A 27,794-nucleotide genomic window follows, 5' to 3' on the forward strand; every position below is an offset into this window, starting at 1 on the left:
CCCACTTTTTATGGGACAGTAGTGCCTGGGGAGGTGCTCAGATACTAGGATAATGGGACCACAGAAGTGCAGGTTTGACCTCTGTCGCCTGGACGTCTGTAGTTTGGCAACATCTGTGGTCCGGCATCTCCATGGGTGGCCCTGGGCTGGAGCATGTCTGGGGAAAAGCAGGGGAGTGGGGTATGCTAGGGCTTCCAGAGCACCGCAAATAGCTCACTTGTGACACTTACTCAAGCTCAGGGAGTGAGGGGGCGGAGCGAGGTCAGGGGAATGCTTGGGGGAATGCTTGGGGGAAGAGGCAGGGTGGCTCCAGACCTCCCCTGGTCCATCAGATTCCCTGTTTTGACACTGGTCAGGACCCAAGGATGTCGGACTAAGGAGGTACAACATGTACTAAGATAGTCACAGTGAATAGAGCCCCCAGATCTGTGACTCTCTGGTCTATATCCCTGGTTGTTTGAGGATTGGATGCTTATGAAAATTTGGTATCCACTGAGGACTCTGATGATGAGGCCCCAATCCTGAAACACCTACAGTTAATGTCTATCTCAAGGCACTTTACTTAGGAGGGTCACCACCATCCCTTTTAAGCATATGGGGAAACTGAGGCATAGGGAGGTGACGTGAATTTTCCAAGATTGCCCAGCAGTCTCTGTTTAATGCTCTGTCCACTAGGCCACGTGCTCCCAGTACAAATCCATGATGAGATAAAATGAAGCAAAGGAAAAATCTGAGATGAACATCACAAAAGTGATCCCGGCATAAAGTTTTTCAACTTTTTTTTAATAAAGTATCCTTTTTTCGAAATAAATTATAAGTACCCCCACTACCTACAGTTTTCAAACACACAACATTTTTTTTGTACCGTTGCAACCCATTTGTTTAAACAACTTAATCGTAGCTGGGTGGGGGGTGAAATTTTTGGGTGTAAAACGTAGAAAAATAATAAAACGCTGTAAAAGTTAAAACAAAAATTCAGTTTTCTCAGAACTTCAGTTGTGTTGATGTAACCCGAGACTTCTCTCAAGTATCCCTAAAGGTTCTCGTACCACTGTACTAGACAACCTAGGAGAAGTGATAGGTGATTTGGGGACTTGAGGTCCGCAGAGCAGGGTGAGTATCGTGAGCCACACTGCCGTGGGAAGGGGATAGACTAGACTTATTCTTTGACGTGACTGGAATTGCACCAGAAGTTAATTTGCCCCATAATTGAAATGGTCACTTTCATCTATACCAATGTTTACCAACATAATTCAAAATGGCTGTCCTTAGAGGGGCAGGTGACCTTTTTTTTTTTTGCGCCCAACAAAAAAAATCCTCTGTGTTCCCCATAAAAAAAAAATGTTTGGTGTTCCTCAGTCTTAAAAAGTTTAAGAAACACTCATCTGCACTGTTTGACATTGAGGCTGTGTGCTCTCAAGTAAGATGACTTCTTTTCCATAAATAGCTTTCCCTCCATCCTACTGGCTTTTATTCCCTGTCTTGTGTAAGGAGACTAAAATCCAGCTTCCTCAGCAATCACCAGTGTCAACGGGAGACAAAGGAATACATGTTTTCCCCAGTGGAAACAAGGAGGAGTTCTGTGGCATCCTACAGACTAACAGGTTTGTTTGGGCAAAAGCTTTTATGGGTAAAAACCACTTTGTCCGATGCATCTGATGACATGGTCTTTACCCACGAAAGCCAAATAAATCTGTTAGTCTGTAAGGTGCCACAGGACTCCGCATTGTTTTGGCAGACAGATAAAATGGCTACCCTTCTGAGACCTTTCCCCAGTAGATCACTCAGATCCGTGAGGACTTGGAAACTCTCTCTTGTCCATCCCTCTTCAGAGTAGAACTAAATTACTGAATGGCTCCCAGCGCATTGACTATGGCCAGTTCTTGTCTTGCGGAAAGTTGTAATTGGACAGCAGCATCCTGCTGCTTGTTGGTTCCTTATGGTAACTTGTTCATTAATTTTTAGGAACTTTTTGCAAAATGTCATCCTTGGAGCGGGCCCCAGCGGTCCCTATGCCAGAGCGATGAGAGGGGAAATCACCTTATCTCAGGTAAGCGATTATCTCCGCTGAGCCTTGCGAGTGTGGGAATGGAGCAGATGGGTAGGGCGTGGTGTGGGTTGAACACAAGCTGTGCACATGCCGTGCCGAGCTGGGTGGGAGAGAGTTTCTTCTTGACTCATTGGGTGACGCTATTGCCATCGGGCAAAGACGTGGCTAGGTTTGAATTTTGCGTACTGGGTAGGTTCACAGTTGGTCTGGCCTCAGGATGGGCTTAAGTCTTCTATAGTTTGGCACTTTCACCATGAGAAATAGCCTCCGCCAATGGAAGGTTAATTCGTTGGCTTGTGGCCAATGGTATTGCATTAGCTCTAAAACACAATGCACCTACTTTGTTCCTTCTGGGCAAGTCCTTTCATTCCTGCTTTCTGGCAGAAGAGGGGTCTTAATAGTCACTTATTGGTAAACCTTAGCAGTCATTAGGCAATAGTTAATGCTGTGTGTGTGTATTGGTGGGAATGGGAGTTTGAGTGACTTTTCCTCGTTCTGCGTTGAGAGGTAACTTGCTCTTTTGGGTGATGGGAACGCTGTGTGTTTCAGCTGGTTTCTGAGCTGGAAGAGGATTGCAAGAAGTTTGCTGCCTCCTTGGGGATGTCTCTCCCAGAAAAGTTCTCCGTAGCACACGTCTTTAAGGATACCATGGAAGGCGGAAAGCTCAATACTGCTCTATTGCAAGCAGCCGTCACTCTCAGGAACAACGGTAAGCGTGGCTACTTGCATTTCTGCCCACCCAGCTTGGCTACACGAGTAAACACGTCCACACGTGACCTTGGCCCATCTTTGTTACAGCTAGTTTCTCTCTGCCTGTGTGAACAGAAAAAATGCATTCATAGAGACACGTCTCAAGCGTGGACTGTCCTGAGGTTAAAACATGGAGAGGAAATAGGTTTACTTCTTGCCACAGTGGACCGAAGGCATTGCCTGGATTGAAACCATGTTTATAAGTGGCTAATATTTGTAGTGAAGACTGGACGCAGTCTTCTTCCTTCTGTAGACTCCCTGTTCTGTGTGTGATTGCCAATAATTCTCCCAGGACTCTGCCTAGTGTGGTTAGTCTTTGACTTGCAGCTTGAATGCAGCGCAGGCAGGATCTGTGGCTTGCCCGTCATTTGTTGGGTGTCCCTCCCAGCTGGTGGGACAGCCAGGCTCTGAAACTGTGCTGCAGGGTAACTGGTGGTCCCTCCTTTGGAGGGTTTGGACCAGCACAATCCCTCCTGGGTCTTGGGTGTCGCCTGACTACAATAGAAAACACCCATGTTGGAAAATGGTCTTCTCAACCTTGGTCCCAGCTGGATCTCTGCTCTCATCCCTCGCCCCCCTCACACTGTACCCCATCCTGTTCCTTGTGCGTCTCCCATTCCCCTCACTGACTTCTTTCATTTCCTCCCGGGGTTTTCTGCCATGCTGCCCTCCTCTGCCATCACACAGGTGGTTCTCCTCTGCATCCCTCCTGAACACTTGCTGCTTCCGGCAATCCACCCTCTGTCTCGTAATGAATAACCCTACCTCTGTGCTCTGTGTCTTGTCTGTCTCAGCTTCCCTCCTCTATGTAGTGCTCTGTGCCCTACCAATGGAGAACTGTGCTTGAGACGTGCCTGATCACAGCTGTGTGAAAACATTCTGTTCTGGCCCCCCGGCGTACCCTTCCCAAAGCATGGATTGCCCTTGGTCTCTGGCAGTAGCAAACAGCTGTCACTCATCACTAACCCATTCCTAATCCTCTAACCAATAAAATCCTAGGGCGTAGATGGGACTTTTTATCTTTTAGTGCGCTTCCCTGATATTTACTTACCAACTCTTGACTAATGACAGTGTGTCACAGAGCGTTAATACTGAATACATCAGGCATGCTGTCACCAAGCCAACAAGGATTATTAACTAAAGGAACAACGAAATGCCATCAAGTGAACAACACAGGAAACTACAGACCAGTTAGTTTAACTTCTGTGCCAGGGAAGATAATGGGGCAAGTAATTAAGGAAATCTGTAAACACTTGGGAAGTAGCAAGGTGATAGGGAACAGCCAGGATGGATTTGTAAAGAACAAATCATGTCAAACCAATCTGATAGCTTTCTTTAATAGGATAACGAGTCTTGTGGATAAGGGAGAAGTGGTGGATGTGGTATACCTAGACTTTAGTAAGGCGTTTGATACGGTCTCACATGATGTTCTTATCAATAAACTAGGTAAATACAACTTAGATGGGGCTACTATAAGGTGGGTGCATAACTGGCTGAATAATCGTACTCAGAGAGTAGTTATTAATGGTTCACAATCCTGCTGGAAAGTCATAACAAGTGGGGTTCCGCAGGGGTCTGTTTTGGGACCAGCTCTGTTCAATATCTTCATCAACAATTCAGATATTGCCATAGAAAGTACGCTTATTAAGTTTGCAGATGATAGCAAGCTGGGAGGGGTTGCGACTAATCTGGGGGATAGGGTCATAATTCAAAATGACCTGGACAAATAGGAGAAATGGTCTGAGATAAATAGGATGAAGTTTATTAAAGACAAATGCAAAGTGGTCCACTTAGGAAGGAACAATCAGTTTCACACATACAGAATGGGAAGTGACTGTCTAGGAAGAAGTATGGCAGAAAGGGATCTAGGGGTTATAGTGGACCACAAGCTGAATACGAGTCAGCAGTGTGATGCTGTTGCAAAGAAAGCAAACATGATTCTGGGATGTATTAATAGGTGTGTTGTGAGCAAGACACGAGAAGTCATTGTTCCGCTCTACTCTGTGCTGGTTAGGCCTCAATTGGAGTATTGTCTCCAGTTCTGGGCACCGCATTTCAAGAAAGATGTAGAAAAATTGGAGAGGGTCCAGAGAAGAGCAACAAGAATGATTAAAGGTCTAGAGAACATGACCTATGAGGGAAGGCTGAAGGAATTGGGTTTGTTTAGTTTAGAAAAGAGAAGATTGAGGGGGGACATGACAGCAGTTTTCAGGTATCTAAAAGGGTGTCATAAGGAGGAGGGAGAAAACTTGTTCATCTTGGCCTCTGAGGATTGAACAAGAAGCAATGGGCTTAAACTGCAGCCAGGGAGGTTTAGGTTGGACATTAGAAAAAACTTCCTAACTGTCAGGGTCGTTAAACACTGGAATAAATTGCCCAGGGAGGTTGTGGAATCTCCATCTCTGGAGATATTTCAGAGTAGGTTAGAGAAATGTCTATCAGGGATGGTCTAGACAGTATTTGGTCCTGCCATGAGGGCGGGGGACTGGGCTAAATGACCTCTCAAGGTCCCTTTCAGTCCTAGTATTCTATGATTCTAAGTGCCAGCAATGCCCCTCTGCCATGTATTTTGGCCAAACTGGACAGCCTCTATGACGGGTCAGCAAACTTTCCGAAGTGGCGTGCCAAAATTTAACCCTCTATAGCCAGATGGCCCCCCCCCCCCCGTTACATTAATTTTGCTTGCCCTTTAAGATGCCTGTACACAGGGCAGAGAAGGAGCAATAAAATTAGCATAGCCTTGGAAGCTTTGATGCGAGACCAGAATATGCGAACCTCTCTTTAACCCCAAGTAAGCTGAAAACATAGATATGGGGAAAAACGATTAAGGCAATAAACTGACCTTGAGGCCGCAAGAACTGCTGGGCTGGCACCTAATGCTGATATGATCACACAGAACCGTCCCTGGGAGAGGAATCTCCCACTGAGAAAAGAATCCTCAGTACTTCCAATTTAGTTCTCTCTCTTACAAGTGTAAATTAAGTTCACAACTCCCTTGTAAGAGCTGGCGTCACAAGAGACAGGCCAGCACCATTTGGTATCACAGATAAGAAAGAGAAATACGTGACCCCATGGGTATAAAGATGGGTCCAGCAGCACACTTACTCTGAGTGTCAATCTACCATTTACCTGCTGGTCGGCTTAGGTGTTTGGCCTCCCGAGGTTCACGGGGACGCCCACCTCGTATTTTTGTCTTTCCGAGGAATTGAGGGACCGATCCTGGCCTGACACACTGGGACCGAGCAATGCAGAAGGGGGTAAAAATGGTACCCATATATGTCCTTTTGTTTTAGTACATGCATAGAATAGAGCTCTTTAAAAATTAAGCTGTCATTTGGTACCATTATTTCTATTGTCTATCTTTATTTTCTTTGTAACCATTTTTTTAAATCTATATTTGCTAGCAGTTAAGAAACAGAGCAATAGCCATTGTAACCATATAATTTATAAGCTTCCTCAATAAACCTGTAACTGTTTAAGCTTTAACCTAACTCCTTTAGTTGCTGTAACAAAACCAAGCAAAGCAATAGCCATTGTAACCATATACTTTATAAGCTTCCTCAATAAACCTGTAACTGTTTAAGCTTTAACCTAACTCCTTCAGTTGCTGTAACAAAACCAAGCAAAGCAATAGCCATTGTAACCATATAATTTATAAGCTTCCTCAATAAACCTGTAACTGTTTAAGCTTTAACCTAACTCCTTCAGTTGCTGTAACAAAACCAAGCACAATTAAAAAAACTTCAGCCAGTCATAAAAAACAGGTATTAAAAAAAACCTTGGGCGTTTAAATTTGTGTCACTCCCAGATAACAAATCCGTTGGGGCATCTCTCAGTCTTTCCCAGACTGCCCGCTGTAAAAAAATTCTGCATCCTAGCAGCTAAAATCTAAGGTATAATAAGCTCTTCCTATAAAGGAACGTCTGTTGGCCTGCTGGCTACCCTCTGCAACAAAACCCCGGTCCTAGCAGTGAAAACACAAACGTTAAACCTTTTCTCAAACACAACAGACACACACACACACACACACACACACACACACACACACACACACACACACACACACACTGCCCTAACCGTCAGCTAACACCCTCCCATGTTGGGTCATGGCGTTGTCAGGGTGGAGGTTCTCTCCACCATGTGCTCCGTGGACCATCTGGGTCAATGCAGACCTTTCCATGGACTACCACTTGCTAATGGAAACTCACCATTAATTACATAATTACATCCGGGCCATTTTGCTCATGCTGCAGCTGTGAAGAATGGTTTAATTTAAATGATTACACAGATTAAGCATTTTAATTTACTCATGTTAGTTTATCAAACTGGTATATGGTTTTTTAGTTATTTATTTTAAATAAAGTAAAGTTAAGGTAAAATATTAGGTCCAACACGAAAGGTTTCAATGTTTTCTTTATTTGTGGCAGGGGTGGGCAACCTTTTTTTGGACTGGGGGGGTCATTGACCTACAGAAAAATCAGTTGGGGACCACACAAGTGAGAAGCAAAAAAACCCTCCTCCAAAACCACTTCCCCCTTCCATCCTGCCCCAGCATCCTCCTTCACCTCTCCTTCTGCCCCCACATCCCTGCCACCACAGACTGCCCGCGGGGAGCAGTGCAGGGTGGTCTGGGCCCCGGCACAACACATGTGCCTGCTGCTCAGCCCCAGCTCTGTGGAGCAGCCCAGCTCTGTCCCCTCCTAAAGCAAGAAGCAGAGTCTATAGCCAGGAGAGGGCGGTTAACCCCTTAGTTCCTGGGAGCTGCATGCCCAGGCAGGGCAGGGGCAGTCCCAGGGACATGCATGCACGTGCCTCTCACGCCTCCCCCCCCCCCCCCCCTCCGTCCCAGCAGGAAGCCGGAGCTGATGCTCCAGCCTGCAGCTGAGTCTGGGAGGGGCAAGGCTGAGCTCCTGCCCTGTGTGCCAGTAAAAATTGGCTCGCGTGCTGCTTCTGGCATGTGTGCCGGGTTTGCTGACCCCTGTTCTACGACAAAGGTTAAATGGACATAAGCTGGCTATCAGAAGTGACAATACAGAAAACGGCAGGAGCACATTTTAACCTACCTGAGCACTCATGCATGGGTTTAAAAGTGGCCATTCTTCTACAAAGGCATTTCAGAAACCAACCATGGAGAGAAGTTGCAGAACGGGCCTTCATATGCAAATTTGACACTCTCTCTCATGGCCTGAACAAAGATATGAACTAGAGAGGCCATTATAGTCAACATCCAATTGACATCAAAAGCTAAGTCTGGGACACTTCCAGCCCACTCTGATAGCCTCATTAGCACTGGTACTACTATTGACAGATATTTTTCTCCCCCTCCCTTTTTTCTGTTGTACATTGTGAGGTTCCTCCTTTTTTCCCTCCACTCTTATCTATTTCCCTAGGAGGGTGGGGAAGCACTGGGATGGGTTCCTTAGGGAGGTGGTGGTATCTCCATCCCTAGAGTTTTTTTTAAGTCCTGGCTTGACAGAGCCGTGGCTGGGTTGATTTAGTTGGGATTGTCCTGCCTTGGGCAGGGGGTTGGACTTGATGACTCTTGAGGTCTTTTCCACCCCTAAGATTCTATGATTCTAAGAAGTGGGTTTTGCTCATGTTATATATTTTAAAGTTACAGATTAACATGGCTATCCCTCTGAGATTATTAAGTAAATGATCTAGCAAGTTCCTTAAAATGGTGTCCGCTAGCAAGGTATTAACTGAGACAACTTCAGAAGAGGGGGAAATTATGTTTACAATGAGTCTCACCCAAAGCTTGCTGTGGATTCAGGGGAAAGAGTTCCATTGACTGAAATAGGCTTTGAGTCTGACCTGGTTTGCATGTATACTGGGAGCAGCTGGATTTCCTGGAAACAAAAACATGAAAAAAACCCCAAAAACCCTGAACTGGGACTAGGCCAAACAGACCCGAGAGACTGATCAACCATCCTATAGAGAGACTGCAAATCCACAAGGAGTGACTGCCTTGGATAATGACTGTGTCTCAAAACGAAGTCCTGCCAGTTTCTTCAACCCAGTGGCTAGAAACGGAAACCGCTGCTCGGGGCCAGGTTCCATTCTGCCTGCCTCAATTCCATCTCAGTGGGACATGGGGTTCTTCTTCACTTCCTGTCCCAAACCGTTGTATGACAGAAGCGGTGTGCACTTAATCTAACAAACCGACCCAAGTTTGACGGAGCTTGAAAAGTTTCTAAATAGAATTACGTGACAGGGTGGTGTTAAAAGATCTCGATAGTGGTAAGCTTTGTTCAACAAGGAGCCCTCCCTTAACTTCAGGAGGAAAGACAACTTGCATGAGGAGAGCCCTGCAAAGCTGAGCCTTTTGTTTGTAAAGCCCCTTGAGGTTGTCCGTGGTTAAAGTGGACATATAGCTATAAGAGGTGTAATTACTGCTGGGCCAGCCGGGTTATGGAAGGGGAAGGATTTTCCTTAACTGTTCCCCGTCTGGGTAGCCCCTTGACCCATTTAGTGATCTGTCCTGTTCCAGGGTTCAAGACGTGTGTGCTCACGAATAACTGGATCGATGATGGCCCTCAGAAACACATCATGGCTCTGGCGCGCTCTCTGCTGAGACGGCATTTCGACGAGGTCATCGAGTCTTGCCGCATCGGTCTGAAGAAGCCGGACCCTCAAATTTACGAGTACACGCTGGGCCTGCTGAAGGCGAAACCGCAGGAGGTGCAGGAACAATTGACTTCTAGCTAAGGGCACGTGGCTTGGGCGGCGCGTGACGCCTGCTTTGGGGGGAGGCCGGGTGCGAGCGCCAGAAGCTCATTAGACAGGGATATGTGTGGGTTGGGGAGGGGTGCTGGTGTCTGGACTGTGATCCTACCCTCATGCTTGGCTCCTGTTCAGCCACTTCCCACCGTAAGTTCCTGCCCTCGTGTTCAGCCACTTCTCCCGAGGCCACACCCACCGGTGGTCATGACTCTCCGCCCCTTCCACCGAGGCACTCCGTCCATTGGCCGGTCTGGTCTCTCCGCCCCTTCCACTGAGGCACTCCGCCCATTGGCCAGTCTGGTCTCTCCGCCCCTCCCCTACCTGCTGCTCATGCTTCTCCATCCCTTCCCCCATCGCTCACTCACTCTTGAGGCGGGGCATAGCCTCATAGGGTCGTGAATGAGCGTGGCAGCCCCAATGGCAGAGAGGTGCCAGAAGGGCTGGCAAAAGTCACGAGAGGGGATGGAGCCTGGGGAGGGAAGCTGATGAGTGGGGGCGAAGCACAGGTAGGGCCACGGGTGCGCTTTTAGCGGCAGCGCTCCAAAGGCCGTGCTGGGCTGTTTGGAGAGGCTCAGCCTCCCCTTACACCCTCTGCCCGTGGCAAATGGCAAAGCTTGCCAAAAGCGACACGTGGCGTTTGGGTGCCCAGCTAGCCACACACAACTCCCCAACTCTCCTTCCCCTGACTGCCCTGAGTTCTGACTCTCTCCTGAACCCAGGTTATTTTTCTGGATGACATCGGCGCGAACTTAAAGCCTGCCCGAGAAATGGGAATAGCCACCATCCTTGTCCGGGACACTAATGTTGCCCTGAAGGAGCTGCAGGATCTGAGCGGCGTTCAGGTATCCAGTGGCAAAGCACTATAGGAATCTGCATTTACCATCCCCTCCCTCTGGAGACAGACTTCAGCCTTGGGATTCCACACAGCTGGGTCCTGTAGAAATACAAGATTGGGACTTCTGCTCTTGCCTAGCATACCGTAAAATACAGTGAAATTTCCACAGATTCTCTTTTGATCATAAAATAGGACTATGCAGCACTTTAAAGACTAACAAGATGGTTTATTCGATGATGAGCTTTCGTGAGCCAGACCCACTTCCTCAGATCAAATAGTGGAAGTGAATTTTCTTCCGCTATTTGATCTGAGGAAGTGGGTCTGGCCCACGAAAGCTCATCATCTAATAAACCATCTTGTTAGTCTTTAAAGTGTGACATAGTCCTGTTTTTTGTTTCAGGCTAGACCAGACTAACATGGTTACATCTCTATTACTATTCTTTTGATCATGACCTTTAGAGCGTCTTTGAGTGCTGCTCTAGGTGTGGCTGTGATGGTAGTTTTATTTAAAATCCCTCTCAAATTGCATCCTTGGGCTAAAATTTTATCTGCTTGACATTTAAGCGTGCAGGTCAAATACAGCTCCGGTTCAGATTGCTCCTGGCTTTGCCAAATGAAACCCAGAAAAATAAGGCTGCCTAAGCGAAAAGTGTCCATCTTGCTGATGGAGGGCCAAATGGGGCTGGCAGTTTCACTGCTGTCCTTCCAAAATAATTCAGTAGTAGTGATTTAGTTGCTCTGGATTAACAGTGGGATACATGAATGTAGAACTTGGTTCCGGTACAAAGCACCGTGGCGAGTGTAATACAATGGGAACAAAGCAGCTCAGCCCACCAGGGTAAACCCTGCCTTGCTCATCTGTTAGAGTTCTGTAGAAGAGGTAGCAAAATAAAGTTGGATGTGGAAAGATTGGGCAGATAAAATTCATTTAAAAAATCCTGTATGTGGAGCTGAGGAGGAGGCAAAGTCCGGTAATGAATTAGTAACTGTCAGGAACGGGAATAAGGCTTTAACGAGCATGGAACAAGGTTAATAGTGTGGTGCCCTGAGAATCTGAAGGAAGCATTTCTCACCTTTGCCGCGATTGATTGACTCATGTTGATTTATTTAATCAGAAGCGCATCGTGTTACCATCTGAAGAGTCCAAGTTTCCCTTGCTCATCCGTTAATATCTTGCCTCTTGCCTGCTGTCTGCCAGCACTCCTTTCTCTTCACCCTCCCGTCTGGTTTCCTTATAGCTACTACCCTTTCTCTCTGTTCTCTATTGGGATTAATGGTTCACCCAGCTATGTTAACAATTACTGGACTTTGCTATGCAGAAGTGTACTTTGTGATCCTGACCTTTAATATATGAGACAGATAAGGGGAGGCGAGGTCATATTTTATTGGGCCAGCTTGTGTGGGTGAAAGAGACAAGCGTTTTGAGCGCAAAAGCTTGTTTCTTGCACCCACAGAAGTTGGTCCGGTCAAGATATTGCCTCACCCACCTTGTGTTTCTCTCATATATTGTAACCAACACAGCTACAATGCTGCACATGTTATTTTTAAGGCTGTTCTTGATGTGTGAAAGTACTTATCACTTATAAGATGCTTTGAGATCTCTGGTAGAAAAAAAATCACATACGTGATCGTTTAGCTTAAATCCATGTTGATACAAAAATCCATATTGGGAATGCAAATTCTTTGATGAAAACTGGCATATTTTAAATGCCAAAAGTTAAGGTATAGGTGTGCTTGTCAAACAGTGGTCAGTATCATCTCGTTTTTTCCTGGTTCTCGCCACTACATCTTTGCTGCGTTTGCCTGTTGTCTCTTATCTTAAATTTGATCCCTTCCCCAGAGAACAATCTCGTTAGTCTTTAAAGTGCTACATAGTCCTGTATTTTGTTTCAGTGGGCTGTGTCTACACTGGGCCACTTATTCTGGAAAATCAGCCGCTTTTCCGGAATAAGCTGCAAGCTGTCTACACTGGCCCTTGAATTTCCGGAAAAGCAACGATGCTCTACTGTACAAAATCAGCCGCTATTCCGGAAAAACTATTCTGCTCCCGCTCGGGCATAAGTCCTTATTCCAGAACACTGTTCCGGAAAAGGGCCAGTGTAGACAGCCCAGTAGTCTTTTCCGGAAAAAAGCCCCAATCGTGAAAATGGCGATCGGAGCTCTTTTCTGGAAAAGCGCGTCTACATTGGCCACAGACGCTTTTCCGGAAAAAGGGCTTTTCCGGAAAAGCAGCCTGCCAATGTAGACGCTCCTTTTCCGGAAAAACTGAAAACGGAATAGTATTCCGTTTTAAGCATTTCCGGAAATTCATGCCAGTGTAGACACAGCCAGTATGTATATGTGTTTGTACCACACCTAATGCAGGAGGGGGGTGGTCTATGCTTAGGGATTCCAGGCACTGCAATTAATGCCAAGCAGTGATTACAATTTAAACCAGTAGCTATACCTGGCATTGCTCAGGTCTTTAACTCAATTAAGGTTTCTCTTCCTTTGGAAAAGGAAAATGTACATGCTTGATTTAAATGCTTGTATTTTTCAAGAATATAGTCTTTTTATGAAGTTCCTTTTTAAAAGAAATCTGAAAAAAAAATTCCTGTTGAATTTTTAGTAAATTTTTAAAAAATGGGGATTCCAGCCAGTTTTTTTCTGCATCTCTGTAAACTCTCATCATTTGCTGTGTTTTAACAAGAAAGGCTACAGTTAATTTGTTTTCCAATAACATTTTCTTCTAGCTTCCAAACTTTAAGCATTGATTTAGCTGTGCCAAAACAGAGCACTACTCCACATTTCTCTGTTTTATTGAGAAGCAATCTTGTTCCAAGCTCATCCTATTTTTCTGGCTCATCATGGTTCAGTTTCTTTCCACCTTTGCTCAGTTATGTCACTTTTGAGGACTGTACTTGATTTGATGATTCTGTGTCTCTTTTTCTGTTTGGTTTTATGAGCAAGCAGCCCCATTCTAGGCACTTCCCATTATCCTGGCACGATCAAACTCTGATTTTGATTTAAGTTATGATAAGAGGAAGCTGGTGGTCTGAGCTCCTACCATTTAGGAGGAGTTCTTGATCAAAAAGACAAACCCTCTAAAATAAATAGTAGATGATTTTTAGTCTGTGTAATGTGGCTGAAAGCTATAGGAGTGCCTGGTATTGGGGTGGTAGAGGTAAGATGTTAGCAGCATCCCAGTGACATAGAAGTATCCTGCTGACAGTCATGGGACTTGGCCTGCTAAAGAAGTAATGGATCTTTGGAAAATCCCAACCCTGCTGCCTAAATATGGCTCTAGGTGCCCAAATTCTTCATGCCTAAGGGCAGTGTAGACAGCTCCTTCTTGCGCAAGAGCCTCTTCTGCAAAAAAAATGGTGGCTAATTAGGTATGCAAATGAGGCTCAGTGATAGTCCACGCTTAGCCTCATTTGCATATTACTCATGCAAGAAGCCGCGAGTGTAGACATAGCCTTGGATTTCTATAAAAACCAAAAGGTGTATCATTTGGTTTTCTGCGTGGCATGTGCCCGTGGCATGCAAATCACCATCACAGTGAATGCTAATTTGGCTCTCTTCATTGATGGTGTCCCAAGCAGTATTCTTGGTGTACTAGAATGGCATGGGAATCCTGTTTTGTTGCTTCCTTGACTGATTTCACCACACCAGTCTCAGGGAATCCTCACCTTGACAGAGGTTTGGGTGCTCTAACACATGCATCTTGCGTTCTTCAAGGTGCACGTTACACCTAGAGATACATGCAGTCTTCCTTCCCGCACTTTCCCCTTAGTGTGAGTATTTACCTTTAGTCGTGAAGACATTTAATACCCTTAATCAGAGAGGAACTGAAACTCTCTCCTGTCTAAACAACGAGAAGTCCTGTGGCACCTTATAGACTAACAGATGTATTGGAGCATAAGCTTTCGTGGGCAAAGATCCACTTTGCCAGATGGATGACATGCATTTGACGAAGTGGGTCTTTGCCTGCGAAAGCTTATACTCCAATACATCTGTTAGTCTATAAGGTGCCACAGGTCTTCTCGTTGTTTATGCAGATTCAGACTAACACGGCTACCCCTCTGATACTCACCTCCTGGATTGCCCCTGTGGTTAGTGATCGGGTTCTAGGAGTGTCTGCTTCTACCAGCTGCTGTCCAAGGGTGGATGAAGACTGCGCTGGCACATTTCTATGCAGAACTGTGAAGGAATAATGGGGAGAGAGGCCTATTCCTCTTTCCTCAGCTGTGAGAGAGCACGCCGGTGCTGCTAGCCTGATCCTGGACTCTGTCATGCAGCCTCACCGATGGTTGTCTTAGCCAACCCGGGTTCTCTCTGCTGCACATTTTGCCAGTCTTGCTAAATCACACGGGGTTTCCACAATGTGGGCAAACAGCTGGGCTCTCCGAGCTAAAGGCCTAATGAGCCCTGGCCATTCTGAGTGGAGGAAGCTTTCCCAAGGGGAGGGGGGGGGCTGGTTTAGAAGGCTGGCTGAGCAGTAGAAAGTTCGTCTGGTGCTGACGGTGGCCAGCTGGGCCGCGGGAGGCTGTTAAAGAACTGAGAACTTTCTTTCTTTGCCTCGTAGCTGCTTGACCATGAAGACGCTCTGCCAGTTGCGTGTGACCCCGTGAACGTGACCCATGGTTATGTGCCAATCAAGGTAGGTTATAGCTAACGGTGTGCGAGGAAAGCGATCTGGATAGCGCAGTATCCCCGTTCTGTGGTGGCAAGGGCCCTGCGTAGCCAGTGATGGCTCTCTCCGTGCATCTGTGAGGAAGAGGAGCGGTATGAAGGGTGGGGGTACAGTGTACAGTGCTTCACGGGAATGGGCTGAACATCAAGCCAATGAAGACTTTACTGTGGAGGGAGGTTTTCTGACTGCGTGAGGCTGTTTCCTGAAGGCTGGGCCAGAAGCTGAATCATTTCAAACAGGGCCAGAGACAGCACTGGTCTGGTCTGTACCACAGAGTGAGCCAGGCTACAGGAAGGTGTGTGGAGTAGGGGGGGAGGGATGTTTGCAGCCAGGGTTTCAGGTGCTGGAGGGCTGACGACCCAAGCGTCGTAGTGCCAGGCCCTGTGGCTGACTGCCGTACGCCAGTGCACCGCAAGGGGTGGGTGTTACTGCTAAGGAGAGGAAGGACTGGGAGTCGGGAAATAAACTTGCAGTGTGTCTTCCCTCTAGCCTGGAACCCAGCTACATTTTGTCGAGATGGGGAACGGCCCCGTCGTGTGCCTCTGCCATGGTTTCCCCGAATCCTGGTTCTCCTGGCGGTACCAGGTAATGCAAAGCCGGGCCAGACGCTGGCAGAGTGTTCTCGGGTATGGTCACCCCTCTCTGTGTAGTCTGTTGTGCAGCAGTGTGGGAGGAAGTGGGGGTGCGGGGACTCTGAGGTGTGTGACTATTTGGGGGGTGCCACCTGTGACTCCACCTTGTTCCCGGTACATCTACCATCTTCATACGTGAGTTTCGCCCTCCAGCTTTCTGCCACCATCTTCCTTCCTCCCTTCTGTCTCCTGCTTTGCTCCTCTCCCAGCCCCCTCTGCTCTGCTGTAACAGCCGACATGGCCGGGGCCTCTGGCTGGGCTGCGATGGCAGCTGCAGCCCCCCCTTCGTCTCTTCAGAGGAGCGAGGAAGCTGCCCTCGCAGACTCGGCGCCGTAGCAGACTGCCCTGGCAGGTGGTAATCGCCGGGTGTTGAGGGGAGGTCCCTTGAGTGGCTGATGCCCTGAGGGGGTCAGCGAAGTGAGTCTTGTAACAGCATCCGGTGTTGGGCGAGGTGCCCGCTTCCCACGAAGTCGGCTGTGAGGTGTAGCGGTAGGTGCTCGCCACACCCTTTATCCTCACCGCAGTTGGCACCTCGCTCCTGCCTGCCTCCCCTCACTGCTCTTCCAGCCTGGTAGCAAGGTGGGTGGCAGAGCTGCTCCAGGGGACCCTCAGGCAGAAGAGGTGGGGCTGGGGTTGGGCTGCCCTTCTTCCCCCCCAAGGCAGCCCTCAGAGCCGCCCGGAGCGGGCAGTGTAGTGCTTCAGCAGCAGCGTCAAGGGCCCAGGGCTCTGACTGCTGCCGCAGTAGCAGCCACCAGGAACTCCGGGCCCTTCTGTATCGCTGGGCCTTGGGGCAGTTGTCCCCTTTTGCCCCTCTCTGCAGGCCTGCAGCCCGGGCCCTGCACACAGCTCCGCGGGGCCACCTGTAGCAGCCCCTGGTGGCCAGCAGTGGCATTGCAGGCACCCTCTGTGAGCCTCCTAGAACTCCACCCGCCCTCCCATGTGGCTGCCAGCGCCCCGCCAGGGCTGGCTTAATCCAAGTGATTCGCACAGTCCTCGGGGACCATTAACCATCATAACCCATGAGGTCAGACCTCACCCTTGTTCGTCAGCCACGCAGGGAGCAACCTCTGTCTCTGGCTGTTGCACCTGAACCCATCAGTCCCAGACCTCTGCAGCTGGAGCTCAGCCTGGGGCTTGGTTTTCTTCACTCAGCCACACCTATCCTGCCTGCCTGCTTGGGCCCCCCTTGCTTTGGCAGGCCACTGCCAGAAGCCTCGAGTTTTTGGCACTGGTTTCCAAACCACTTGATACTGGGATCTTCCCTGCTGGGGCCTCTGTTACTTCCTGCTGTTCGCCCTTCGCTGCAGCTACTTGCTGCCTTGGACAGGGAGTTATCCGGTCTGACCCAGCACGGCCGTGAGTGAGCAGGGTTGGCTGGCACCAGGCCTCCAGCCCTGAAGGGCCGAACCAACTTGTAGCTGCACCTCAGTCCTGTTGTGGCCTGTGACTGAGCTCCACCCCTCGAAGAAGATCTCCCCCGGCCCTTGTGACCTGCAAGGCATCCAGTGAATCCACTCCCCTCACTCCGAACTAGGGCCAGGCTGTCCGTTTTTGAACCCGCGTCCAAGAGAGGATTGCGCACGACCGAGCTCTGCGCTCCATCCCTGTGGCCCCCTCGCTGATTGAATGTCTAGCATGAAGTTCATGTGCCCTTTCCAGCGCCCAAGGAATCTCTGCACTGATACAAGGTTTATTCTTTCAGTCTGGCCTCTGGAATTTGCCCCAGCCGCAGTCTAAATGCCAGTGTGTTCATTAGTAGTTGACTCGCTTCTTGTTGTCTTGTCCCGAGACATCTATCAGGGATTTTCTAGGCAGTCCCTGGTCCTGCTGCGAGGGCAGGGGACTGGACTCGATGACCTCTTGAGGTCCCTTCCAGTTGTAGTGTTCTGTGATTCTATGTTCTTACCTGGTTTGGATTGCCTGGCCGAGTGTTTGGCTGGCTACAGTAATTTGCTGGAACGGTGCCTCTATTTCTTGTGCCCCTTCTGGTCTGGCATGTGGAATTGATGTGGCATCTTAGCTTTCATGACTGACGTGCCGTATGACGTGACAGATGCTCAAAGGGGACAGTTCCAGTCAATGTAAGTCCGCTTCCCAGCTGTGGGCTGAGCTACAGTGAACACAGATCTAGTTCCCAAGGTCACATGTTTCTTTGTTTCTGTTCTAGATCCCTGCATTGGCTGAGGCTGGCTTCCGGGTCCTTGCTTTGGATATGAAAGGCTATGGAGATTCCACCAGCCCCCCAGGTCAGTTGGGTTTCCCTTCCTCTCCTCCTGTCCCCTCAGAAGGGGTACACAGCAGAGGGCAGAGCTAAATTGCTGGTGGTGCAAGGCCCTTCTGGCGTGTCTGTGTCTCCGGGTCGGTGTTGGGTTGTACTATGGTGAAGTTGAGCCAGGAGAAGTTGAGGCTGAATATCGGGCAGAATTCATTCTTGGTGAGAACTGTCCAAGCTGTGCAGGAGTCTCCCAGGGGAGTTGGTGAAAGTCCTGATTCTTGGGAGAATGTCCCATCCTTTACTAAAGTCCCTGGGAATATAGGGACCGTAGGGAAGAATTGCACCCTTGCAGGGAGATGACCCGGATAGTCTGGCATGGCTCTTCCACTGCACCAGCGTCTAAGTCTGTGACGTGGCACAAACAACAGCAGACTTGGCACGCGCTTGGGGTCTGCTTGGGTTCTGAAAGTCTCCTGGTGTGATGTGTGCTGAGGCTGTTCCTTCTAGTGTGTCTGAGTGGATCTGAAACCCACCTGAAGCAAGGCAAGTAAATACAAAGTCTCCTGGTGTTTTACATGGTGTCAGTGGAAACCGCCTGGTGCATACATTCTACTGGTTCTGCTCCCAACACGAGCCATCAGCTTCTCCATTTAATTTCCCATCTCTTTCCGCTCCGGCCACAATCTTCCCGTGAACTTGCCTGCAGGATGCCTGGGGACAGTAGCTTGGAGAGGTGACTTGGCTAGAGATAGCCAAGTTTCTTTAGCTTCTAAGCTGGGCAGGCTTGGCCGGTACTTGAATGGGAGACCTTCCAAAAAGATTCAACGTGATGATCCAGCCGCCGATGTTCTTCCTTGACCCGTTTCACCTTTGGCTTCTGCTGCCAACAAGTGATGATGTTCCTGATAGCTCTAAGGCCAGAAGGGATAGTACCGACCCTCTTGCCTCTCCCCGGTGCCAGCTGGAGATTCTTGCTAGCTGGCTGGTTCCCTCATCAAGAGAACACTCTGGCTACTGGCAGCTAACACCCTACAAGGTGATTGGCATGGGCTACCAAACAGTTGCTGGATCTCAGTGACTTTCAGTCGCTATGTGTCCGGGTTGGATTTGAACTAGCAAATTGGGAGCGAGAGGCTCGGTTACTGATTCCCTGAGCCAGCTGGAAGCCTGGGGGAGGAGCAGTCCTTGCTGCGATTCATGCTCCAGTAGCGAGGGTGACCAGCGGTCCCATTTTTAAAGGGACCTGTCCCATATTGAAGCCCTCCTGCAGGCGTCCTGACTTCTTCAAAATGGGCAGATTGCCCTATATTTTCTGTCTCCCCCTCATCAGGACTGGTGGGTCCTGCTATTGGCCGGATCCTTGCTTGCTAGCCCATCGGCACGGAGTGGGCTGGAGGGGTTCAGTGGCCGACGTGCGTGGCTGATGGTGGGGAAAGATGCAGGGTGCACGGTCGGCTGCTGGTCCATCACTGCAGCCCGCACTGTGTGCCAGCTCTCAGACAGCAGGGCCCCCTCCCCATCCTCACCCTATGGATAGCAGTAGCAGTGTAGCACATGCCTGCATCCCGAGGCAGCAGGAGCCGAGTGGCATCCTCGCTGGTAGAGGGCGTTGGTTACTCACCCCATGCCCACCCTGCTGCCCCAGGTCTTCTCCCCGGGTGGCTCTAGTGCAGAGGTTGCTAGTTCTAGCCGGGCTCGGAGGGAGGCTGTAACTGCATCGTTATGCAAGAGCTGTGCCAAGCCAAATAGCTTTCTCTTGTACCGTGCATCTTCCTTTCTGCTTCAGCGCACTTGCTCCTGACTCTGAGCATGAAGCGGGGCTGGAGAGTGGGTGGTGCCAGGCCTTGTGAAATGCCAGTGGTAATCTTGAGGGCTGATCAGAGCAGCAGCCCTTGCTGCTGAGCACATTGTTCATGCGACACCGTTTCATTATGAACGTTGCCGTGGCGCCCACCATGGCGCAGAGGCCAGATTGAGGACGGTGTTTAGGTACCTAAAGATGAGGGGGCATCTAAGTCACGTAGGCAATTTTGGAAGTCCTGCTTGGCCCCTCTTTGTATCATCAGGCCCCTCGCTCCAGCCCTGGGTGCTCGTTAGATCTAACAAAATACAGACGGACGTCAGCCCAAGGAACTTGCAGGCTAGAGAGAGAAGGAAGAAAAGGGGTAATAGCTACACGTGATCGGTGTGTGCAGTGTCAATTCCCTTTTCTCTAAACTTTGCCGGTGCCTTTACCTAAGTACTCTCAGTGCCCCTTGTCCTTTCTAACGATTACCCTGAGCCCATTTCTAGGGATCACAGTGGACCACAAGCTAAATATGAGTCAACGGTGTGACACTGTTGCAGAAAAAACAAACGTGATTCTAGGATGCATTAACAGGAGTGTTGTGAGCAAGGCATGAGGAATCATTCGCTGATTAGGCCTCGGTTGGAGTATTGTGTCCAGGTCTGGGCACCACATTTCAGGAACGATGTGGAAAAATGGGAGAAGATCCAGAGAAGAGCAACAAAAATGATTGAAGGTCTGGAATCATAGAATACTAGGACTGGAAGGGACCTCGAGAGGTCATCGAGTCCAGTCCCCTGCCCCCATGGCAGGACCAAATACTGTCTAGACCATCCCTGATAGACATTTAGAAAATAGGAGCGATGAGGGAAGACTGCAATAATTTGGGCTTGTTTTGTTTAGAAAAGAGAAGACTGAGAGGGAGCATATGTGAAAACTGCTATCTCAAAGGATGTGATGAGGAGGGAGAAAACTTGTTCTTCTTGGCCTTTGAGGATAGAACAAGAAGCAATGGGCTTAAACTGCAGCAAGGGAGGTTTAGGTTGGACATTAGGAAAAATTTCCTGCCTGCCAGGGTGGTTAAGCACGGGAATAAATTGCCTAGGGAAGTTGTGGAATCTCCATCTCTGGAGATATTTAAGCGCAGGCTGGATAGACATCTATCAGGGATGATCTAGACGGTGCTTGGTCCTGCTGTGAGGGCAGGGGACTGGACTTGATGACCTTTCAAGGTCCCTTCCAGTTCCAATATTCTATGATTTCCTTCCATTTGTGTCCTGGTCCCCTTTCATCTGCTCCTTGAGTTACACCCACTGCCATGTTCATTGATGCACTGGTAGCTCTAAGGCCAGACGGGACGGTGTTGATCCTCTAACCTCTCCCCGGTACCAGCTGTAGACTCTCGCCAGTTGGCTGGTTCCCTCCTCAAGCCCGAGAACAGGTGGTTGTTCCTCGTGAATACAGTTGAAAATACTCATTTACTTCCTGTGGTAAAGTGTCCCGGCGCTCCCGACGTTATTTAAACCGGGCCAGCCCATCTGAGCTGCTGGCTTGGGAACGGGTTGAGCACAACAGGGGCACTTTTTCAAAAGGGCTTTGCCCAGACAGCATGAGTGTGAGGGAACCAACCCCTGCTGTAAGGCCACTGCAGTTCACTTCTTTCCGGTAGTGAGTACAAAGGCCTCGGTTTGCCTAGGATCGCAGGCCGGGGCTGGGGACCAGAGGACGCTGTTGATACGTCTTGGTGCACGGATGTGAGCTCTGCTCTTGATGAGCTAGCTCAGTGTTTCTCAACCAGTGGTACAATACCCTTAGAGGTACTCGAGAAATGTCTGGGGGGTACGTCAACACCACTGAAATTTGGAGAAAACTGAATTTTTGTTCTAAGTTTTACAGTATTTTATTACTTTTGTACTTTTTACACCCAAAAATGTCATCGCTTGCCCGGCTACAATTAAGTTGTTTAAACAAATGTGTGGCAATAGTAGCAAAAAATGTTGTGTCTGAAAACTGAAGGTACTGGGGGTATTTACAATTTTTTTTAAAGGGATACTTTATTTTTTTTAAAAATTGAGAAACACTGGGCTAGATTAGCCCTGAGCCACTTGTCATGAAAGCTCCTGGGGGCTTTGTTTGCAAGACTTTCTAATCTTTTTCATCTACCTAGTTCCTAGCAGCACCGTCCATCGCTCTAGGGGCCGAGTGGCTCTGACTGTTGGTGTCCTGGCCACGTTCCACCTTGGGAAGCTACAGCACTTGCTGTCACCTTAAATTCCCCGGTGGTTCCTCCCTGCTTCTCCGCAGCAGGGCTTCTAGCAGGATGATTCCGAACACTTGCCGGGAGGGCAAATTTAATGAAGAACCTGAACCCCAAAGCACTTGACCTCCTGCCATGGAAGGATCATTCCCCTCCTCACCTGCTCTCCCACCACTAACATGCACCCACCTCTGGGGTTAAACCTAGCCAGAGCTGGCCCAAGCTACTGGCTGACCGGGCTACCGCCTGGGGCGCCCCATTGTAGGGGGCGCTGTGTGGGGCTGCCGAACCGGGCGGGGGCGGGGCCGCGCATGCGCCGGGCATACGAATGGCTCGGGCCGGCCCTGATCCCAGCCACCACACTTCATCAATGTTCCAGAGCAGGCCTATCGCAATCCTAGGGAAAATCCTGCCCCACCACTGCTTGGCTGATGAAATGAATCGTGGTGTGTATTGAACTTTTGCAGAGCTGCTGGGAGCCGGGGGTTTGCAGCCTGGTAGACGGCAGATTTAAAGTGTTAAAAAATTAAATGGAAGGACATTTAAGTGACCTAAATAATTAATTGTTGTTGTTGTTTGCAGACATAGAAGAATATTCCCAGGAAGCAATATGCAAGGTAGGAGACTCCTCGTTCTGGGTGTGACCTAGGTCTGGGTGTATTATGGAACCATGGTCCGAGCTCCCGTGATAAGGTTCTAACCCGTGTGTCCCTGCCGGTGGCAGAAGCGGTTATGAGACTGGGTGGGAGCAGAGCGGCTGTCCCAGGGCTGGTCTTTGCTGCTTGAGTGACAGTTTAGGCAAGGGGTGCTGTGTAAATCCGACTGTGCAGTTAGCAGTTTGCAGTCCAGGAAACCCTCATCATTCGCGGTGGATGTACTTCCTGGCGCCACCGTGAATGGTGAAATTTGTGAGTACTGGGAGCCGTGGCTCCTGAACTCCCTGCGGGGGCTGGGAACTGTTCTCCCCCCTTCCTCCTCCTACAGGCCAGGGGACCTCCCCCGTCCCTGGTGGATACATGGGAGCATAAATGGTGTTTCCGTGAATCACCAGGCTCTTCTGTATGGAACGGTGAAGCGTGCTTCTTGTCTGAGGCTACCTGCAAGATCGCAGTTCCCACCCAGGAGAATAATGCAGGAAGAGGTCTCCTTGTTACATGAACTTCATTAGTAGTCACAGTAGCACCCAGGGACAAAGATTAGGGCTCCATATCGACACTCCATATAAACCTCCTTGCAGGAGGAATAACGGTAGTTTGAATTGGAGCTTTAATTCAAACTACCTGGTCCGTGCCGTGTGTAGCGGCAGGTAGTTCGAACTACGGGCATTTAAAAATGGCGTCCACCTGGCAACATGCAAATGAAGCCTGGGATATTTAAATCCTGGGCTTCATTTGCAAGTTCGAATGTCTACATTAGCCACCCTAGTTCGAACTAGGGTGGCAGTATAGACATACCCTTAGAGAGGGCAAACAGCCTTCAGTAACCTGCTGGCACTTAAGATAGTGGCATGTTCATGGCTAAGAAATTTGATTGTTTCTTTTTCTCCCCTCACAGGATCTTGTGGTTTTCCTGGACAAGCTGGTGAGAGATCCCTCATGACTTTACGTTTTTCCTTTGTGTGCAGAGATGTACGAATCCAAGTGGTGAGATTGGTTTGGGCCACAGGAGAACGGCACACCCGGAGATCCTGGGGGTGGGGGGTGGGGGGGGGAAGCATTCTAAGCTGTAAGCATTTGCGAGCTACAGTTCACTTCCTCAGATGCTGAAGGGGGGGGAAGGGGATACAGAGATGGGAGTGTGACATCAGTGCTAATGAAATCAAAGTGGGTGTGGTTTATTGCCAACAGTGATGAGAACGAAACTGCCGAGCTGGAATTCACAGGCAAATTTGGCCCCTTAAGCCAAGGTTTCAGTGGACACATGGAGTGGTTCTTGCATTACGGTAGAGGTAAAGGTTCCCAATCCGGCACACTCACCTTCTCCTTGCTGTTGGCGAGCCACATGCAATCTGATGTAATTAGCACTGGTGTGTCACTTCCGTCTCTGTATTCCCCTTCTTTTTCTCTTCAGTGTCTGAGGAAGTGAGCTGTAGTTACCAGGGAATGGTTAACACAGTACCTGGGAGCAAGGGCAGCTGCAGCAGCCCCAGTGGGGGGTGCTGCGAGCACCTGGGTTGGACTAGCCCCTGCCTGCAGTGGGAGCCACTCTAGCCTGACCCCAGTGGGCGGGGAGGCTGCTCCAGCCTCACTGAAGCAACCTCCTATGCCCACCCCTCTTTAATAGGTTAAATGTAGTGTGTGCATTACGTGTAGCCATTTAATCAATTACATGGAATTTTCCATCCCTAGTTGTAGCTCACAAGAGCTTATGAACTAACAGTGTAATAGATTTGTTCGTCTTAGTGCCATTGGGTTCCTTGTTTTTGCTGAAACCGACTAACACGGCTACCTCTCTGAAGCCTGTCTTTAAAAGATGTGTAATTTAGAGCTACCTGCCAATGTTTCTTTTCATCTTTCCCATCCATGTGCAGAATAAATATCTGTGCGCCAAGAGATGTGCAAATGCGCACCACCAGTAGAAACAAAAACCTAGCTGTGCGCACTGTGCTACTCAGCGGGGCGACGTTTGAATCCCTCCTGAGCGGCTGTACAAATGCTCAGCTTACGGGGGCCACCCATGCCTCTTTGCACAATGCTACCCCGGACTTGCTGGGAACAGCAGTTGCAGGCGGGAGCGGGAAATGTCTTGCAGAGCTTTAGCCTGCGTGCTCATGAATTAAGCGAGGGAGAGAAGACGAAAGGCAGATCCCTGGTGACTCACTGAGCAGCTGGAGTGGATGGTTTAATGAATTCTGCCTTTTTGCTAAGATCGGATCTGGTATTGGCAGAGGGATGAGACTGCTGGGCTTCATCTAAGAGATGAAATCAGTCATTGCAGTCTCTTCTCTTTGTATAGCAATTAACCCGTATAATTGTTGCCTTCGTCTAGCTCAGCACAAGTCCTTGGGCTTAGCTTTTTACTAACTGTGGGGATATACAATTCCCTGCACCGAAGGAGAGAGGAGGGAGGTGCGTTCATCTATCACGGGCAGTATCTATGAAGGGAAGGATGTTCCTGTGTTGTAGAGGACATGCAAAGATTTGCAGGTGGGTTCATCTGGGGGGGGGAGGGATTCCCAGCTTAAGTAGGCAGACACACTAGCTTTGTTCTGTCAAAACAGTGGTACAGCTGGGTGTGTCGTGGCTGGTGGGTTGAACTAGCCGGCTAAGTATGTACCCAGGGGTTCTGGGCTGGTTTGCCCTCGGCTTGCACCACTGCTTGGATGAAGGATGCTCAATACCCTTGTGCCATTTGGAAGAGTTCATTGTAATTTGGCGGCGTTCTTCTCTAGAACAAGGACGGGCAAATACCGGCCTGTGGGCCGGATTCCATCTGCGGGCCCCCATGCTGCTGTGCCTCCACAGGTACGAGGGCTCACCGCTCCCATTGGCTGCAGATCGCCTGTTCCTGGCCAATGGGAGCTGTGCTGGCCCGTACCTGCAGAGGTGCAGGTAACTATAGCAGCAGCGGCCTATCAGGGGCTAACCCGGGTGAACTCTACCGTTTTATTGCCCACCTCTTCTCTAGAACCTAGAATAACGGCCTTCTTTCAGATCACTAGGGAGAGGATGCCAGAGAGTGGAGGCATGAGAAGGGTACTGAATGGAGAAAAATGGACAAGACGGGGGTCGATTCATCTATAGCAGTGTTTCCCAATTGGTGCTCCGTGGAAGCCCAGGGTTCCGCAAAGCGAAAGTAAGGGTTCCGCGAGAACGCAGCATTGCTCCACCCCCTCTTAAAGAGACAGAGTATTTTACAGTTTTTTTTTTTGCACTTGCCAAATTTTACTCTGGGAACCCTAAGGGTTCCTTGAAATTATTTTAAGCTGAAAAGGGTCCCGTGGCCCAATAAAATCAGGACACACTGATCTCTAGAGGAAATTGAATAAGAGGGGAACATGATTGTGGTTAACCAAACAGTGAATGAGTGCTCCTGTTTTTCCTCCCCTTGAGAAAGGGGCAAAGAAACTCGAGGCAAACATTTAAAACTTGATGAAAGGAAATGCCTTTTCACACAATTACCTGGCAGAACTTGCTGTAACTAGGCGTCAGTTAAAACCAAACATGGAATCGCATTTGGAAGAGACATCACAAGTCAGGATGGATAATGTGAAAAGAAGAAGGGATATAAATTGTCAGGCCTTGTCAAGCCACCCGCTTGCTGCCATGAGATAAGAAACATGAAGGGGCCCTTGCACATTTTTCCTGAAACATTTGTTACTGGACACTAAGGACAGGACAGATGGGCCCAATCGGAGTGTGGGCATTCCTATGTCTTCAGCCAGTAGATTGATTCATCTTCTCTTTTTGAGTAAACCCGCTCTTGCTAAACCTTCGGAGATAGAGAACATTTTCCTTTGGCACCTGAGTGGGTACGCAGCAAATCAGCAAATGACAAGGTCACCTCCTGCATGAAATAATAGACCCTCCTTCAACCTCTGGGGCTCTTCATCTGCCATGACAATATAATTAAGACAGTGCTCAGTGGCTTCCATTGCATTGAAAGAATAGGATCAGTCTCTACTCCTTTAAATGAGATGAACAGTGTGTGAGTTGGGGCAGAGTTGGAGGTGAGGGGCGAGGTGAGACAGGCAAATGTCTGTATCTGTAGAGTTTTTTCCCCTATATCCTAAAACCTCTTCCAAGAGAACTGGCCCAGCTTGAAGCTCTGTCCTGCTGTTTGAAGTGACTGTCCAAAAGGCCCCTCTTCAGCATCTCTGCGCCCTGCATATGTTGGTATTAGCACCATAGCTGACCCGAAGGACAGTGCTTCTTGCTTTGCTCCTTCATATTCTTGCCAGCAAGTTAAGGGAGTATGGATTGGATAAATGGACTGCGAGATGGATAGAAAGTTGTCTACATTGTCAGGCCCTACGGGTAGCGATCAACGGCTCGATGTCAGGTTGTCGGTCGGTTTCTAGCGGAGTGCCCCACGGTTCGGTTCTAGGGCTGGTTTTGTTCAACAGTTTTATTAATGATCTAGATGAGGGGATGGATGGCACCCTCAGCAAGTTCGTGGATGACACTAAGCTAGGGGGAGAGGCAGATACACTGGAGGGCAGGGATAGGGTCCAGAGTGACTTAGACTGATTAGAGGTTTGGGCCAAAAGAAATCTGATGAGGTTCAACAAGGACAAGTGTAGAGTCCTGCACGTGGGATGGAAGAATCCCAAGCATTGTTACAGGCTGGGGACTGAATCATTAAGTAGCAGTTCTGCAGAAAAGGACCTGGAGATTAGAGGATGAGAAGCTGGATATGAGTAACAGGGTGCCCTTGTAGCCAAGAAGGCTAATGGCATATTAGGTTGCATTAGGGGGACCATTGCCAGCAGATCTAGAGAAGAGATTATTCCCCTTTATTTGGCTCTGGTGAGGCCATGACCTGGAGTACTGTGTCCACTTCTGGGCCCCCCACTACAGAAAGGATGTGGATGCATTGGAGAGGGTCTAGCAGAGGGCAACCAAAATGATTAGGGGGCTGGAGCGCATGGTGTATGAGGAGAGGCTGAGGGATTTGGGTTTGTTTAGTCTGCAGAAGAGAAGAGTGAGGGGGGATTTGAGAGCAGCCTTCAACTTCCTAAAGGGGGGGATTCCAAAGAGGCTGGAGAGAGGCTGTTCACAGTAGTGACAGATGGCAGAACAAGGAGCAATGGTCTCAAGTTACAGTGGAGGTCCAGGTTGGACTTTAGGAAAAACGATATCCCTAGGAGGGTGGTGAAGCACTGGAATGGTTCCCTAGGGAGGTGGTGGAATCTTCATCCCTGGAGGTTTT

General features: G+C 49.0%; 1 protein-coding gene and 1 long non-coding RNA gene across 3 annotated transcripts in view; one reads left to right on the forward strand and one right to left on the reverse strand.

Moving 5' to 3' along the window:
* The window catches only part of EPHX2 (epoxide hydrolase 2), a 100,800-nt gene that overhangs the window by 17,889 nt on the left and 55,117 nt on the right, over positions 1-27,794 (forward strand). For both annotated transcript variants that reach the window (XM_075923324.1, XM_075923325.1), the window contains exons 2-10: positions 1,966-2,050; positions 2,600-2,759; positions 9,291-9,481; positions 10,243-10,365; positions 14,926-15,000; positions 15,523-15,618; positions 17,833-17,911; positions 22,506-22,540; positions 23,478-23,504. In XM_075923324.1, the coding sequence (XP_075779439.1) occupies positions 1,966-2,050; positions 2,600-2,759; positions 9,291-9,481; positions 10,243-10,365; positions 14,926-15,000; positions 15,523-15,618; positions 17,833-17,911; positions 22,506-22,540; positions 23,478-23,504 (871 nt within the window). The remainder of the gene's footprint in view (positions 1-1,965; positions 2,051-2,599; positions 2,760-9,290; positions 9,482-10,242; positions 10,366-14,925; positions 15,001-15,522; positions 15,619-17,832; positions 17,912-22,505; positions 22,541-23,477; positions 23,505-27,794) is intronic.
* LOC142827730 (uncharacterized) lies at positions 2,767-11,727 on the reverse strand. Its single transcript, XR_012902434.1, has 4 exons — positions 11,432-11,727; positions 8,552-8,649; positions 7,864-7,985; positions 2,767-3,295 (listed from the first exon to the last, which is right to left on the reverse strand). It is a non-coding gene; the product is annotated as an uncharacterized LOC142827730 (long non-coding RNA).

Source organism: Pelodiscus sinensis, chromosome 3, assembly GCF_049634645.1.
Source record: "Pelodiscus sinensis isolate JC-2024 chromosome 3, ASM4963464v1, whole genome shotgun sequence".
NCBI classification, from domain to species: Eukaryota; Metazoa; Chordata; order Testudines; family Trionychidae; genus Pelodiscus; species Pelodiscus sinensis.